The sequence below is a fragment of the Triplophysa rosa genome, unplaced genomic scaffold (assembly GCF_024868665.1).
Source record: "Triplophysa rosa unplaced genomic scaffold, Trosa_1v2 scaffold139_ERROPOS793776, whole genome shotgun sequence".
Taxonomy (NCBI): domain Eukaryota; kingdom Metazoa; phylum Chordata; class Actinopteri; order Cypriniformes; family Nemacheilidae; genus Triplophysa; species Triplophysa rosa.
The window spans coordinates 76,876-92,172 of NW_026634143.1; the positions used below are offsets into that span (position 1 = coordinate 76,876).

The following is a 15,297-nucleotide window of genomic DNA, read 5'->3' on the forward strand; positions in this document are numbered from 1 at the left end:
ACATGTGCAAACTGAAAAGACGAAATCTATTTTTCACGCTTTGATAATGAAGTAAAAGACGACATGGATGTGCACGAGAACACTTCTTCCTCTGGTCACTGTGTCTTATTGTGCTTTAGGCGCACTGCCGGCAGCTCCACGCGTGTATGTCATGGCACATTTACCGCATCATAAAATGGAAAAAGGCCACCCTGCCTGGAGTCTGTCCTTTTAAGCAACTTAATGTATGGCTCAACCCGCTTTATTTATCAGTCCGTCCTCACTCAAACCTCAAGAACATCTTTAGCTGGAAACAACAGGAAAAACAAGTGAACATACTGCACGTCTGCTGCTGATGTCATTGATCCATTCATTATCTCACGCACAGACACAAACTCTGTCCGCAGCTTTCAGATGCAGACGCAAGACCAGCCATATAAAGCAGGCACAGTATAGAACAAGAGAAGAGAAGTATAGAGCGTTATAGAGTCTACTGACGTAAAGAAAAGAAAGACACAGGTACACTGCCTATCAGAACCGTCTTTATCAAGCCCTTACATTCGGAACATCTTAATGATGTGATTTTGCACCCAGGGCTGTGTCTGCTCTAGTTTATCTGGTTAAATCCCGGCATAGACTGTAAAAAAGATGGACGTCGTAACGCTGCTTCCTTCCATTGTAATGAACTGAGCATGACATGTTACACAAAAACCTCAGTTTGGAGCCTGGGCCTGCGCAGAAGGCATCATCAGTGGAGCCAGGAGGCGAAGCCAAGGTATCAAACTTGCACCCAAACTCTCGCATGCCCAATCAACCACCCCCCTGAACTCATCTGACTGCCCTATACCCAAGGGCTTGCTAAAATAAGGTAAATACAACAACTAACGACTTCATCCTTAGAAATCGAAAATTAATAGTTGGTTACATCTTCAATCTCCTCTCGAACCTCCGACAGTCAGCTCAGAGAAGATGTCAATCACAACTGTCAATCATAACGACACTCCCCGTTTTTATAGCATCAAATTACTAGCTCAGCGTATTACAAAAACGAACAATTGAACATATCAGCGTGATAACAACTACCTTAAATGATCAAAACCATCCTTCAGAAAATATTCTTGGAAGTTAAATTTTTTTTTAAATTTTGACTCAAGTCCCATTCGTTTACAGGGAGAGGGCGGGGTTTACGACCTGTACTGCAGCCAGCCACCAGGGGGCGAACAGCGAGCCCGCAGCTTCACTTTTCAGGAAGTGTGAGGCACACCAGTTAAATCCCAACAACATTCCTATTCTGAATTTAACATTAAATGTAAAGTACTCAGTGAATCAATCTGAACTGTTAGTTAGATTTAGCCAAAATAATCCAAAGTATTGACAGATCTAGGTAATGCTTACTTGAATTCCTCTGAGCTTTGACTCCAGTTTAGCAGCTTTAATTGATTTGGCTATTCTGTATAAAGAGCGAAGAAATAATAGTTTGTTTCATGAAAAGCTGGTGTAAATGTAAAAGTAGTATTCCAGCTAAACATTTCAGCTGAGCTACAGGACGGAGGCTCCTAAAAAGTCTTCATTTCCACATTCCATTCCTTCTCTTTATTCCATGACTTTCTGTGCCCATCAATACAACAGCCAAAAAATCACTTTTCTTTTGTCCACATGAGTCTGGGACTTTCTCATCAAGAATGATTGTCTGGACTGATTCAGAAAAAAAAGCATTCAGGTTCAGTCAGGTTCATGAACAACAGCTGGACGTCAGGTTTGTTATTACAATGCCATTGGACAGCAGGATCTCAGTTCCATCATTCTTGTTTACATGTGCATAGGACTCATCATCATGTGACAGACATCTCACTCCATTAAAGACTCAACAGATGAAGATGAGATGGAAAGGATGAAGGTTGACCATGGCTACACTCACACAGCTGTGATGGCTGATCAATTGCTTTAGATTTCAAATCAATATAGTTTGGCAGATGCTCTTATCCAGAGAGACTTGAAGTGAAACGAGTCTGAAGGTCTTTCAGGACTGAACTCATGACCTTTGTGCTGCTAACACAACACCCTACCCATCGAGCTACATGAACACAAGGGATGAACAGCTCATCATTCTTCCTCCTGTAGTATTCTTTGTGCACTTTGTGCACCCGCTGTCTCCCTCGATGGATGTCTCTGGGATTGTTGTATTATTTTCTATCATCCAAGGAGAAAACAAAGCAGCAAGTGATAAGAGCAAAGGCTCTGCAAACGAGAGACACTGCCAGCCAATCACTTTCACTGTCTTAAAACCCCATCATTAAACTTGACAGTATTGAAGACAGTGATATAAAGAGTCACGGGCTGTGTCTGCTGTTCTGGTGTTTATGTAACTCATTCAGGTCAGTGAACCGCCTTCTCGTTGTGTCAGTATGAAAGGAACAGAGGAGGTTCAAGAACAAAACATTACAGACTTCATCGCTCCACATTTCTTATCTCACATTTCTCCAAGAGCACTCTGTGTCTATCATGTATACAGTATGTGGGTAGTTGACAAATAAACCTCACGTGTGTCCTATGTTGTAACATGGCAAAAATCTAGAAAAAAAACTAAGACTGAAGATAAATATCTTCTATATACAGTTTTTGTATTACATTATACATGTTTTTCTCTAATGCACATTGCTCATAATTGATCTAAACCTTTTATTTAATACTTTTTTGCAAACTTCTTTTTTCCAAGATAACGTCTTGGTTACGGATGTAACCTCAGTTCCCTGATGGAGGGAACGAGACGTTGTGTCGAACCGACAGATGGGGTTTGCTTGAGAACCTATGAACTTCGACTAGACTTAGAAAAGGCCAATGAAATTGGCGAATGAAATTTGCATTCCGGACTCTGCCCCCGGATATCCGGGTATAAAAGGGAGACGGCGTACTGCATTCATTCACCTTTGGGCTGAGGAGCCTGAGAGCCTCTCACGACTGCTGCAGCGGGTGGCATGCTTTGTGGCATGAAGGACACAACGTCTCGTTCCCTCCATCAGGGAACATCCGTAACCAAGACGTTCCCTTTCTGTCGGTCTCTATGGTGTCGAACCGACAGATGGGGTTCCTATGAAAAACGCCATGGCGCTATGCCGCATCACAATCTCTAGCGAAACGACGGTGACTGACCTGGGCGTGTCAGATGTGAGCGCTAGCGCGAAATTGTAACCTTCCAGTGGATAGGTAGGGGGTCCCAGAGCTTTTTGGGGGAAGAAGGGAGGCGAAAATAGCACGCTAACCCACCTAGGAGGGGGGAAGGTGCTTTCGCAGGCCTACGCCCTACCGGCCGCCGGTCTTACCTGTTGCCATGCAAGACTCGAGCTGACACTGGTTTTATGCGGAGGCTGTAGAACCTCGCGAAGGTGTTGCCCAACCCGCAGCTCTGCAGATGTCTGCCAGAGAGGCGCCCTGAGCCAGTGCCCACGAGGAGGCTATACTCCGGGTGGAGTGAGCTCTCACTGCCAGTGGGCACGGGCGGTCTTGGGACCGGTACGCCGTAGTGACGGCGTCCATGATCCAGTGCGCCAATCTCTGTTTTGAGACAGCCCTCCCTTTCTGCTGACCTCCAAAACAGACAAAGAGCTGCTCAGAGCTCCTGAAGCTCTGTGTGCGGTCCAAGTAGAGGCGCAATGCGCGTACTGGACACAACACTGATGGGGTTGGGTCTTCCTCCCCGGTGGGGAGTGCCTGCAAGTTCACCACCTGGTCTCGACGGGGAGTGGTGGGAACTTTGGGCACGTAGCCGGGTTCTAGGCAATCTGTGGACACGGAGGGTGCTTTTAGATACCTTACCCTCTTGATGGAGGTGAGCGCCATCAGGAGAGCCGTCTTCATCGTGAGGTGAGAAAGAGCGGCATCTTCAAGGGCTCGAAGGGGGGGCCTCTTGAGGCTGTGTAAAACTACTGTGTAAAATAGAATCTACTGCTGTATCTTTCCTAACAAGGATAACAAGACACAGGTGAATATAATTGAGCTTAATGAGTCCAGGCAAAGGATTATGGGAACTGTAGTCCATGGTGAACTGCAACGGCTTGACGAGTGCCCTCTAGTGGATGACAAGATGGTGATGGTAACAATGTCATGGAAAAGCCCATTTTTTACCTAATGATTTTACCTAAATTCAAAATGTTAAACATTTATATATATTCTAGGTGTAAAGTGAATCATGGGGGGTGTGAAGTGTTCATCAGTTTTATCCTTCGAAATCCTTCATTCTGAAGGGCCCTTTGAAGTGGCCAGTTATGAGCACTTCGGTTTGGAATGACCCTTCAATATGGCGGCCATAATTGTTTTCACTCTGAAGTGCCCTTCGGAGGGTGATATATCCCCATTTCGAACGCACCGTAAATTATTGTAATGCCTCGCTCTACTGGCCGCGACAGCTCCCCCCGGAGGCCCGGTTCTGTCAACACTGCACTGGTTGCCAGTTAAGCATCATATAAACTTTAAAATCTTGTTCATTAAATATAAGGATCTGATGGTTTAGCCCCTCAGTACCTGACTGAACCAGATGGTGGATCCAAACGGGAAGATGATGGCAGACAAGTTCTCCCCATAAAAGTACAACAAGCAATTTTAGAGAGCGAATGTTTCAGTGCACTGGAGGGATTTTGTAAATGACACGGCCCTGAAAATGTCCAACTCCCTAATCAGGGCCGTGACTACAATGCACAAAAACTACAAAACAAGATGGTTGACAAACAGACAAGAAATGCTGCAAAATACAAAATGGCGGACAAACAAGCAGGCAACAATTCTCTTTCCTACTTCCTTCCTTTTATAAACATTATATACTATTCAACTATTGATCAATCCATTTCTGTCAATCACCCAAGAGACCACTTCAAATGATAACGGTCCATTCACACTCTGACAAGAACGCCAACAGATGATAAGAACAGCATTGTGTTTAGCGTTCACTCTCTGAAGACTGTAGGTGTGCTCATGGTTGAGCATTTCTCTTGCCAACTTATACTAAATTGTCATGGCTCTGCTTCGTTTAGTCATGTCTTTCTTGGTCCTGTAGCAGAGCCATGGCAAAGCCTTTGGTTATGTCTGGAGAGAAACATATTATTGTCCTTTTGACAATAATATACGTTCTCTCCAGTGTCTCGTCATTGACCCCGCCCCTCTCGTTTCCTTGTTATCTTTCCCTGAGTGTTTTATTACCCACACCTGCCCTGTGTTAATTATCCCTCGTTTGTCTTTCCTATATATACCCTCTTGTTTCTTTGTCTTGTGTTCGTGGATTGCGTTTCACGTGTGCGTGCTTGTTCGTGTCTCGTGCGTTGTGCTGGTTCCCTGAGTTCCTGTCTTGCCTTTCTTAGCGTCCCTGTATTGTGAGTTGTGTTTATTATCATTTGGTTCTGGTTTTTGCCACCTTGAGGGAAGTTTTTGGTTTCTAGTTTGTATTTTAGTTCGTTTTGTCAGACACCCCCTCGTGTGTTTTTCTTTGTTCAGAGTTTATGTTGTTCTGTTAAATAAAGTATTTATTTGTTAACCCCTTCACCGCTGTCCTGCATTTGGGTTCTTCTCCCACGCAATTCATGACACTAAATAATAAAAAGCACTCTCTGAAACCGTGATCTCAACTGTATAGCTGAGCTGTGAACGCTGACATTCTCTTACATTTTAAACAACTTTTAAATCTTGACTTTCCAGTAATAGTTATGGTTAATATATTGCTGTGTCAGTACTGAAATGCTGCTCTCTAGGATTGAGAACAGAATTGGTGTGTGTTGTGTTAGAATTATTTTACATCAGGATAATGTCTAAACAAACATGGCGAGAACACAACAATTGTTGGAAAAGATCAGCTTTAAATTTCGATCAAATGTGTGTCAGTCTACAGATGTGAGCATTTCGATATAAAACTCAATATAATCACATAATAAAAGCAGTCAGCAATGAAGAGTGTCTTACCTCCATGTACGAATCCATGCAGGGTACAATCTGATGGGCCGATGAGATGAATCAGACTCGACTGACTAAATCCAACGGTATAGGGCTCTAAACACACACACACAAAGAAAAACACAAGTGAACTCTTGAGCCATCATAAACTTCTTTAACATCCCTCTCACACTTTCATCTGGAGACGTACCTTTAGTGTGTCTCTCTGAGCAGCATTAAAACAAAATAACATCCAGTCAGAGGGACACATGTGACTGACGAATAAAAGTCCCAATACAACCACCGACAAAACCAAAACATGCCACAGCAATAGAGACCAAGCGCAACGCGTCATAATCTGAAAACCACGCCAACTGGGGGAAAACAATCCAACCCTTTCCATTGACTTTCTATTGTGGGAAGCTGCCTTCTTGGCATTTCTGACTTAAAACAAAAACAGAACGATGTTTAAAAACTGCTATGAGACAAGGTGTACAGTAAACAAGCTAAAACACCCAGAACTACGTTTTTATAAACTGTCGACCCATAAAACGAGCGTTTAAGGACCCAAAAGTGGAGCGCAACGTATCATATTGTCATTTTTTGAACTAAAACGATGGTGCTGGAAAGCTGTTAGCTATGTAAGCTCATATTAGCACTCGCAAACATAACGTTACTGCATAGCTTTCTGAACAAGTTGCACACTGTCAACATGCTACAGCTTACAGAAATATAATATAATAAACTGACATTTGTATATTTGACTTACAGTGAGAAAACGTTTACTGCACACGTATCGTTAGGCATTCTGAGTGTGTCAGGATCCAGCAATTGACTCATTCTACCTGCTGATGCTTCACGTCTTATTGCCTGTGTCCACTTTTGTCTCCTTAAAGTCTGGCTTTTACAGTTCGGTAGCTTATAAAAACTTAGTTCTGTTTTCTTTTTAAGCTTGTTTACTGCACACCTTGTCTCACAGCAGTTTTTAGGCATTGTTCTGTTTTTGTTATAAGTCAGAAATGACAAGGAGGCAGCTTCTCACAATAGAAAGTCAATGGAGAGGGTTGGATTGTTTTCCCCTCGGTGTGGGCGTGGCCTAAATGCACTCTATCTCTACTACATTTACTATGGACATCATATTATAGAAATTGAGTATCATATCTTTTCACATACTACTGTAAGAGGACCAGGGTAAATTAATTACTCCCCCCCACAAACCTGTGTACATTTCTTTGTTCTCTTGTAGACAGAGGAAGATATTTGGAAAAAAGACATCATTGACTACCAGAAATCTCACAGAATAAGCTAACATTTGACTAAATATCTTTCCTTGTGTTCAATACAGGTTTGGAGCAACTTGAGGGTGAATAAACGATGACAGAATTGTCATTTTTGGGTGGACTATCCCTTTGACATATCTTGGGGAACCAGGGTATGTACCACAGTAAAGAAAGTGATGGGTGTTCAGTTCATTGATGGTTTCAGTTACCTGGAAGAGACACAGGTGTGATGACATCACCGTTCCTCTCTATTGTCTCCAGTCGCTCCAGTTTTTGAGCCTCATATCTCTTTTTACTTGATTCCTCCTGTTCTGCACTGGAGTACTGCACAAACACATGACTGTCCATGAACATCATTCAACACAACAACACAACAGCGACAGAGTCACTGGAAAGTTCTTCTGAGTGTATTATGAATGGAAGACACAATCTTTATGTGCCGTATGATAAAAAAGCAGAAATTAATATATGAATAGCTTGAACTGTTTTAAAATATTTTCCTGGAGAAATCACTGAATTATATGTACAGTAACACATTGCATTTGTGACCCTGGACAACAAAACCAGTGTTAAGGGTCAATTTTTCAAAATGGACATTTTGACATCATCTAAAAGCTGAATAAATAAGCTTTCCATTAGGGATGTAACAATGTCAAAATCTCACTGTACGATAACACCTCTGTATTTTGCAATATTTAAAATGGCAAATGATGAGTTGGACACGTGCCGTAAGCATCCTCTTTTCTTTATCCTCTAATCATAACTGTTGCTTAGAGGTGTGAGTTATATATGAGATGGGTCAAATGACCTAAAAATTCCTTTTATGTTAATACCTTTTAATTGACCTTTTAGAATTAGAATTTTAAAGTTTTGCTTAATTAATATTGCTTATAGGAATTTATAGTCTGTTATATTTGACCTGTGCTTCTCTCTCCTTGATCTTAAATGTTTGCTCTCACTGTGCGTGCGTCTGTGTGTCTGCGCGTCCGTGTGCGCATTTGTGTGTGTGTGTCAATGTCTATGTGTGTTAATACGTGTGCATATTGTGTGTGTGGAGTGTTTTGTATGTAGGGAAAGTTCTTGCTGATAGGGGACACTCTGTTCTGTCGTTGATTTCTGGGTACAGATGTATATATTGCGTAGGATTGTTTTTCTTTTATAAAGAAGACTTTTACCGAAATGCCCATAATGGGAAACTCCAGTGGGAGTGCGTGACCGTAACTACATTTCTTAGTTCACGGTTCACTTGTTGAGCAAGAAAGAAAAATTGATGTCTTATGCTGCTATAGCGCACTCCGTGCCACTAGCAAGCGGATGAATGCGAAAGGCAGTCTGAGCGAGGGGTGTTTCTCCTGGAATGTATGTGTTACAGGTATAACTTTAAATGTTTTGCTTATAGTCAATATGTCTCATGTACAGCTGCTTTGTAACAATGAAAATTGTAAAAAGCGCTATATAAGTAAAGTTGACTTGACTTTTATCAAATAAAACCATTGTACCAGATGGACCTTGAGAAAGGTAACATCTATTATTGTTTCTAACATTTTCTATGTTAGGCCCGGAAGACCTATCGTTTCATACAGTCATGTGACCACCATTTTGCTATTGCGATAACACCATATGGATAATATTGTTACATCCCTACTTTCCATTGATGTATGGTTTGTTAGGATAGGATGATATTTGGCAAAGATACAACTATTCTAAAAAATAGAAAAAAAATCTAAATATTGAGAAAATGGCCTTTAAAGTTGTCCAAATGAAGTCCTTACCATTTTTTTATTGTTTCTTCAGAATCAGAAATCAGAAAGAGCTTTATTGCCAAGTATGTTTGCACATACAAGGAATTTGTTTTTGTGACAGGAGCATCCAGAACACAGAAACAGCAACAACAGTACACAGCGACCATAACACAATAGAATACAGTACACAATGATTTAAATAAGGGCCTATGGGTATAAAAAATTGAGAAATACAATACAATAAACATAAGATAAAGATATATAGAGTGTAAAGCTATGTATGTATGTAAATATGTACAAGTAAAAAATAAGAATAGACTATTGTAGTACAAGGTATGTGCTATATACAGCAGAATGAATGAAATATAATTTACAGAAAAAGTTGTATAAAAATAGATAGTGTATTATCTGGAGGATATAATTAATATTGCACAGAGTTATTAATTGCACGGTGGGTAAAAACATTGAACTGTTCAAGAGGTAGATGGCCTGAGGGAAGAAGCTGTTTTTGTGTCTGGTTGTTTTGGTGCTCAGTGCTCTGTAGCGCCGACCAGACGGCAGCATTGTGAAGAGATGATGGCTTGGATGTGAGAGGTCCAGGGTGATTTTCTGAGCCCTTTTCCTCACTCTGGATGTATAGAGTTCTTGGAGGGTGGGCAGGGGAGCACCAATGATCTTCTCAGCAGTCCGAACCGTCCTCTGTAGTCTTCTGATGTCTGACTTTGTGGCTGAGCCAAACCAGACAGTGATGGATGTGCAGAGGACAGACTCTATGACAGCTGAGTAAAACTGTTTTAATAGAGTTTGTGGTAGGTTGAACTTCTTCAGCTGATGTAAGAAGTACAACCTTTGCTGGGCTTTTTTAGCAATGGAGCCAATGTGATTGTCCCACTTCAGGTTCTGAGAGATGGTGGTGCCCAGGAACCTGAATGACTCCACTGCTGCCACAGTGCTGTTCATGATGGTGAGAGGGGGGAGTGCAGGGGGGTTTCTCCTGAAGTCCACAATCGTCTCCACTGTTTTAAGCGTGTTCAGCTCCAAGTTGTTATGACTGCACCAGACAGCCAGCTGCTCAGCCTCCTGTCTGTACGCAGACTCATCACCATCCTGGATGAGGCCAATGAGTGTGGTGTCGTCTGCGAACTTCAGAAGTCTGACAGAAGGGTCCTGGGCAGTGCAGTCATTTGTGTACAGGGAGAAGAGCAGTGGGGAGAGAACGCACCCCTGGGGGGCGTTCCAGTTTCTCGAATGACTTCATGACCACAGATGTGAGAGCGACGGGTCTGTAGTCATTCAGTCCTGTGATTTTGGGTTTCTTTGGGATGGGGATTATGGTGGAGCTCTTGAAACAGGATGGAACTGTGTACAGCTCCATTGATCTGTTGAAGATCTGTGAGTAGATGAAGGCCAGTTGATTAGCACAGCTTTTAAGACAGGCTGGGGAGATACCATCTGGGCCTGGTGCTTTTCTTGTCTTTTGTTTCCTAAAGACTCGGCACACATCCTCTTCACTGATCTGAAGTGCAGGAGGTGGGGTGACTGAAGGTGATAGGTGTTGTGTAGAGAGAATGTCAGAGTTGGAGTGAGGTGTAACGTTAGCATTTTAAAATCTGCAGTAAAAGTCATTCAGATCATTGACCAGGTGTTGATTGTCTGCAAAATTGGGGGATGGTGGCTTGTAGTTGGTGATGTCTTTAAGGCCTTTCCACACAGACACAGGGTCGTTGGCTGAAAACCGGTTTTCCAACTTTTTAGAGTAGTTTCTCTTAGCCACTCGTTGTACAAGACTTTGTCCCCTTTTCTGTAAGCATCCTCCTTGGCTTGGCGAATCTGTCTGAGTTTTGCTGAGAACCATGGTTTATCATTGTTGTATTTTAAGGAAGTCCTGGTAGGAATGCACAAATCCTCACAGAAACTGATGTATGATGTTACAGTCTCTGTGAGCTCGTCCAGATCGGTGGTAGCAGCTTCAAAAACACTCCAATCGGTGCACTCGAAACAGGCTTGTAAGGCCCGCTCTGTTTCGTTGGTCCATCTTTTAACAGTCCTTACCATAGGTTTGGCAGCTTTTAGTTTCTGCCTGTAGGCTGGTATAAGGTGAACCAGGCAGTGATCAGACAGTCCTAAAGCTGCTCTAGGGACAGAGCGATATGCATTCTTTATTGTGGTGTAGCAATGGTCCAAAATATTTTTGTCTCTGGTAGGGCATGTGATGTGTTGTCTGTATTTTGGCAGCTCTAGTGTAAGTTTTTCCTGATTAAAGTCGCCAAGAATAATAATAACAGAGTCCGGATGTTGTTGCTCAGTGTCCGTGATGTGATTGGCGAGCTGTTGTAACGCCACGCTCACGTGCGCTTGCGGTGGAATGTAAACAAACACGACAATGAACAAGGAAAACTCGCGGCGAGTAAATGGACTTACAGTTAATGAAGAGTGCTTCTAGGTCGAGACAGCACATGTTCTTCACCACTGTTGTATCTGTACACCACTTTTCATTGATGTAGAAACATACCCCATCACCGCGCGATTTCCCCGTTGATTCTGCGTCGCGGTCCGCTCTGAACAGCTGGTAGCCGGGCAGATGTAGCGCGCTGTCCGGGATGAAGTCATTTAGCCACGTTTCCACGAAACACAAAACAGCAGAGTTTGAAAAATCCTTATTTGTCCGGTAGAGTAGAAGAAGTTCGTCCGTTTTGTTTGGCAGAGAGTGCAGATTCGCCAGATGTATGCTCGGCAGCGCAGTTTTAAAGCTGTGCTTTCTGAGCCTGATTAGCGCGCCAGCTCGCTTCCCACGCTTGCGCGTCCTGGAGCGCTTTGTTAGCGCCGCTGCGCCTCCGACTACGATGTAAGTAAAACGTCCGAATAATCATCAAAAACTGGTAAAAGATCAGATGGTGTTCACTGCCGAATGTTCAGCAGTTCATCTCTTGTGAAACTGATTGTATGGGAAAAACATAAAACAGGACAAACTAACAAAAACACTAAAACAACTGGAGAGCGCCACACCGAGGCAGCCATCTGTGGCGCCATCTTGGAAATTGCATAGCATATTACGCACAAAAATAAAGTTTTGAAATATTTACGGTAGGAAATGTACAAAATACCTTCATGGAACATGATCTTTACTTCATATCCTAATGATTTCTGCCATAAAAGAAAAATCGATGATTTTGACCCACACAATGTATTTTGGGCTATTACTACAAATGTTGGTGTGCTAGTAAAGACTGGTTTTGTGCTCCAGGGTCACATGTGCTCTTTGTACTCATATTCCTGCACTTCTGCAAGCCAAAGATGTCATTCACTCCCCGTGGCACTTGAATATTTATGTTATGACAGCACCACTACAAGGCCCCAAAATTCAGAGTGTGAAAGGACGGTCAGTTCTTGTCCTTGATTCTGATTGGTTGAGCCGAGTTGTATGCCATTATAAAATACCTGATTTGTAACTGCTGACCGCATTACATAGTGTAAGTACCACTGTGCCACTGTTGTCACGTCTGTGTTTCTTGGCCTTGCCACGCATATGGAAAAACTGTTTTATAAAAGTAATAAACCCCGTGAAGCAGTGGGTTGCAGTGCATTTTATGACAGATAAGGGTGTTTTAATCACTCGGCATGCGTCGTGCCACACGACGCTCCTTATCTGTTATAAAATGCACTGTAACTCACTTTAATGTACACTTTTCATTTTCACTTATCGTTTACTCATCCTAACGCCACCCCACAAACCTATGACTTCAGTTCTTTATTCAGCGTATTCTTTAAATATGGTGTGGTGTGGTGTCAAAGCACAACCCAGATCAAACGTGTCATGTGATGCTTTAAACAGAGATGGCTGTTGATAAAGAGGACGAGAGTTCCAGATCATATGTTTGTGTTGAGAGTGAGTACATCATCACTTCTTTACAGTGTGTAGTGTATATTAAGGTCTACAGTCTTACCTGGATAGGAGGAACTTCAATGATTTTGTCGACATTTTGAAGAGAGAGAGGCACATACCACAGTGTTGCCTTGTTGGTCACTTTTTTGCCTCCTACAAATGAAATATACAGTAAGCATATGTGATCAAGTCATTAGATACGAGCGAGCGTCTCTCCCGACATACAGTGCCACTAAGTTTCTGGTGTTGTCATGGCGACTTCAGCATCTCATAATGGAGCCGGTTTCTTCTCTAAAGAACAAGTGGCGCTATTTTGGGTAAGCTGTGTTTATAAGACACGAGAGAGATTTTAGAAAGCGTTGACCAGAGCAGATAAGAACACTAGAAAGAGAGCGAGTGACACATCTGAGCGTCACTCCAGAGACATTCTATCATACAGAACAGCATTCAATCAATGAAACATTTGTGAAAGACAACGACAAAAAAACACGTCTGCAATCATCACTGAATGATGAACTGTAAACTTTCTGTGACTGAATGTTTTAAGTGAGTTTACTTGAGTTTGTTTCTAAAGCCTAAAGCAGTTTCTCTTCCTTTTGTGAGCACAAAACAAATCATTCGAGACTGAACTCTACCCATTCAGCAGAAAGACGAGCGTTTGATCTGACAGACTGCTTTTGGGAATAGCATTTGCATTTTACACTCTGTTGAAGTCATCCAGACCAGCCGGTTGCTATGGTAACCGTGCAGGGATCCTGCCTCCGCCGCGGCGACAGAACAGCTCCTCTAATTGGTTTCCACACAGCGGGATATTTACATGTTTCCTCTCTCTCTCTGAGTGGACACACTAGAGACATCATCCGTGTAGATGTATTTCATTATCACTTTAATGTAGAAAAGCTGAATTTATTATCAGCAAACAGCTGATTCCACTCCAGATTCATTGTTAAAGGCTCTTTCATCTCATCGTGTCAGCTGTACGAGGGAAAAAAAGTATAAACACTATTCTTCACTAGCATAAGAACTTGATTACATCACACTAGTGTTTCACACTTACTCCAACTTCCAATGTCATAGATTCTTTTAAGATCTTGTGACAATTCAATTCTTTTGATCTATGAGTTTGTTGTATAACAATGGGCCGTTCACACTGTGACGGTGACTATATAGTTATAAACAATAACATTGTGTTGGTTCTAAGCTTGCGCGCTGCAGTGTTGCAGTCACACAAATGCATTTAGATGAGCTGCTGTTACTTTACATTTTAAATGGCAAAAGTTTTTCTGTGAAGGCTGGATGTTTTCTCTCTGAAGCTCGTGGTCGGGATGTTAAGCTTTTATCTCCCCAGCCTGCTTGTTTAGACTAGTACTGTATAAATATCCTATCAATCATCACTTCTTGACCGTTGCCGTCTTTAATTCAAACATTAAACCAGAGGAGAGGAGAGACAGAGATAGAGAAAGATGGTTGAGATATTCCATGCGTGTCGCTGTCAGGAGATGTGTCATGGTGAGATTGTGCTTGTGTTTACAGATGAATGTTGTATGTGGTGTTTAGAGATTGTGTTCTGAATAACACAGTGTGCTAAATGTCTCTTTATCAACTCGAGTGTTAATGGGGTCAAAAGAGCGCTCTTATTGTGTGTAAAGGATAGTATATTAATAAATGGATAACTGTTCAATATAATATCACATGGCCTCTTGTACTTGTCATTTGCGAGACAGAGAGAGAGAATGTGTGTTCTTGCATGAGATTCTGAGTGTACTGTGTTTATAGACCGTTTCATCAGACGTGCGCGCCTGACCCCCAGTTAACTTCCGGTTTGTGTTTGGCTAGTCTAATGATAACTATTTATATTTTATTTTATTTATGTTCATATTCATTTGTATTATTATTTTATTGTATAATAATTGTATTAAATAAACAATTTGTTGAATGGGTCCTGTAGTTCGGTGGCATTTAAAGAAAGCGTACGGTACACTGACATCTAGCGGTTGAGCTCGGTATCGCAGTCTAAAGTCAAAATATTGGAGAGATGAGTTTAGCCAAGTTACGCTTCTTCTCGGTTTCTTTTGATTGTTATCAGAAATAATCTACAGGCGCTCCATTGTTGTATATTGTATGTGTGCGTGCAAGATAACCTATCTCAAATACAAATAAAAAACAATGCTTTCATTTGGATTACATCATAAATCATTTTACAGAAAAACAAAATTTGGAGCGTTATTTCCACAGTATATGTGTTTATAGTAATTTCTTTTGCTTTTAACCATGTTTTTAGAAGTAAGAATAGTCAGTAGTAGTGTATGAAGTTCAGCATTTATTTGGTCACAGATGGTTTAGCTAAACTAGCAGAACATTCATACACACACTGCTACATATATCCAGTAATTAATGTATTTCTTTCTTTAAAACGTGTGAAGCTTCCAACTAGATACATTTGTGATGTCAGTATGATGATGATGTGTGTGTGGGGGGGAATGGGTAGCGGAGGCTGTTC

General features: G+C 41.8%; 1 protein-coding gene across 3 annotated transcripts in view; it reads right to left on the reverse strand.

Moving 5' to 3' along the window:
* Window positions 1–15,297, reverse strand: part of acot7 (acyl-CoA thioesterase 7) — a 61,362-nt gene that overhangs the window by 38,607 nt on the left and 7,458 nt on the right. For 2 of the 3 annotated variants that reach the window (XM_057326847.1, XM_057326849.1), the window contains exons 4-7: window positions 12,859–12,950; window positions 7,382–7,496; window positions 6,104–6,118; window positions 5,923–6,009 (exon numbers count right to left, since the gene is read on the reverse strand). In XM_057326847.1, coding sequence (XP_057182830.1) covers window positions 5,923–6,009; window positions 6,104–6,118; window positions 7,382–7,496; window positions 12,859–12,950 — 309 coding nt within the window. The remainder of the gene's footprint in view (window positions 1–5,922; window positions 6,010–6,103; window positions 6,119–7,381; window positions 7,497–12,858; window positions 12,951–15,297) is intronic. The other variant, XM_057326848.1, reaches the window with a different exon arrangement.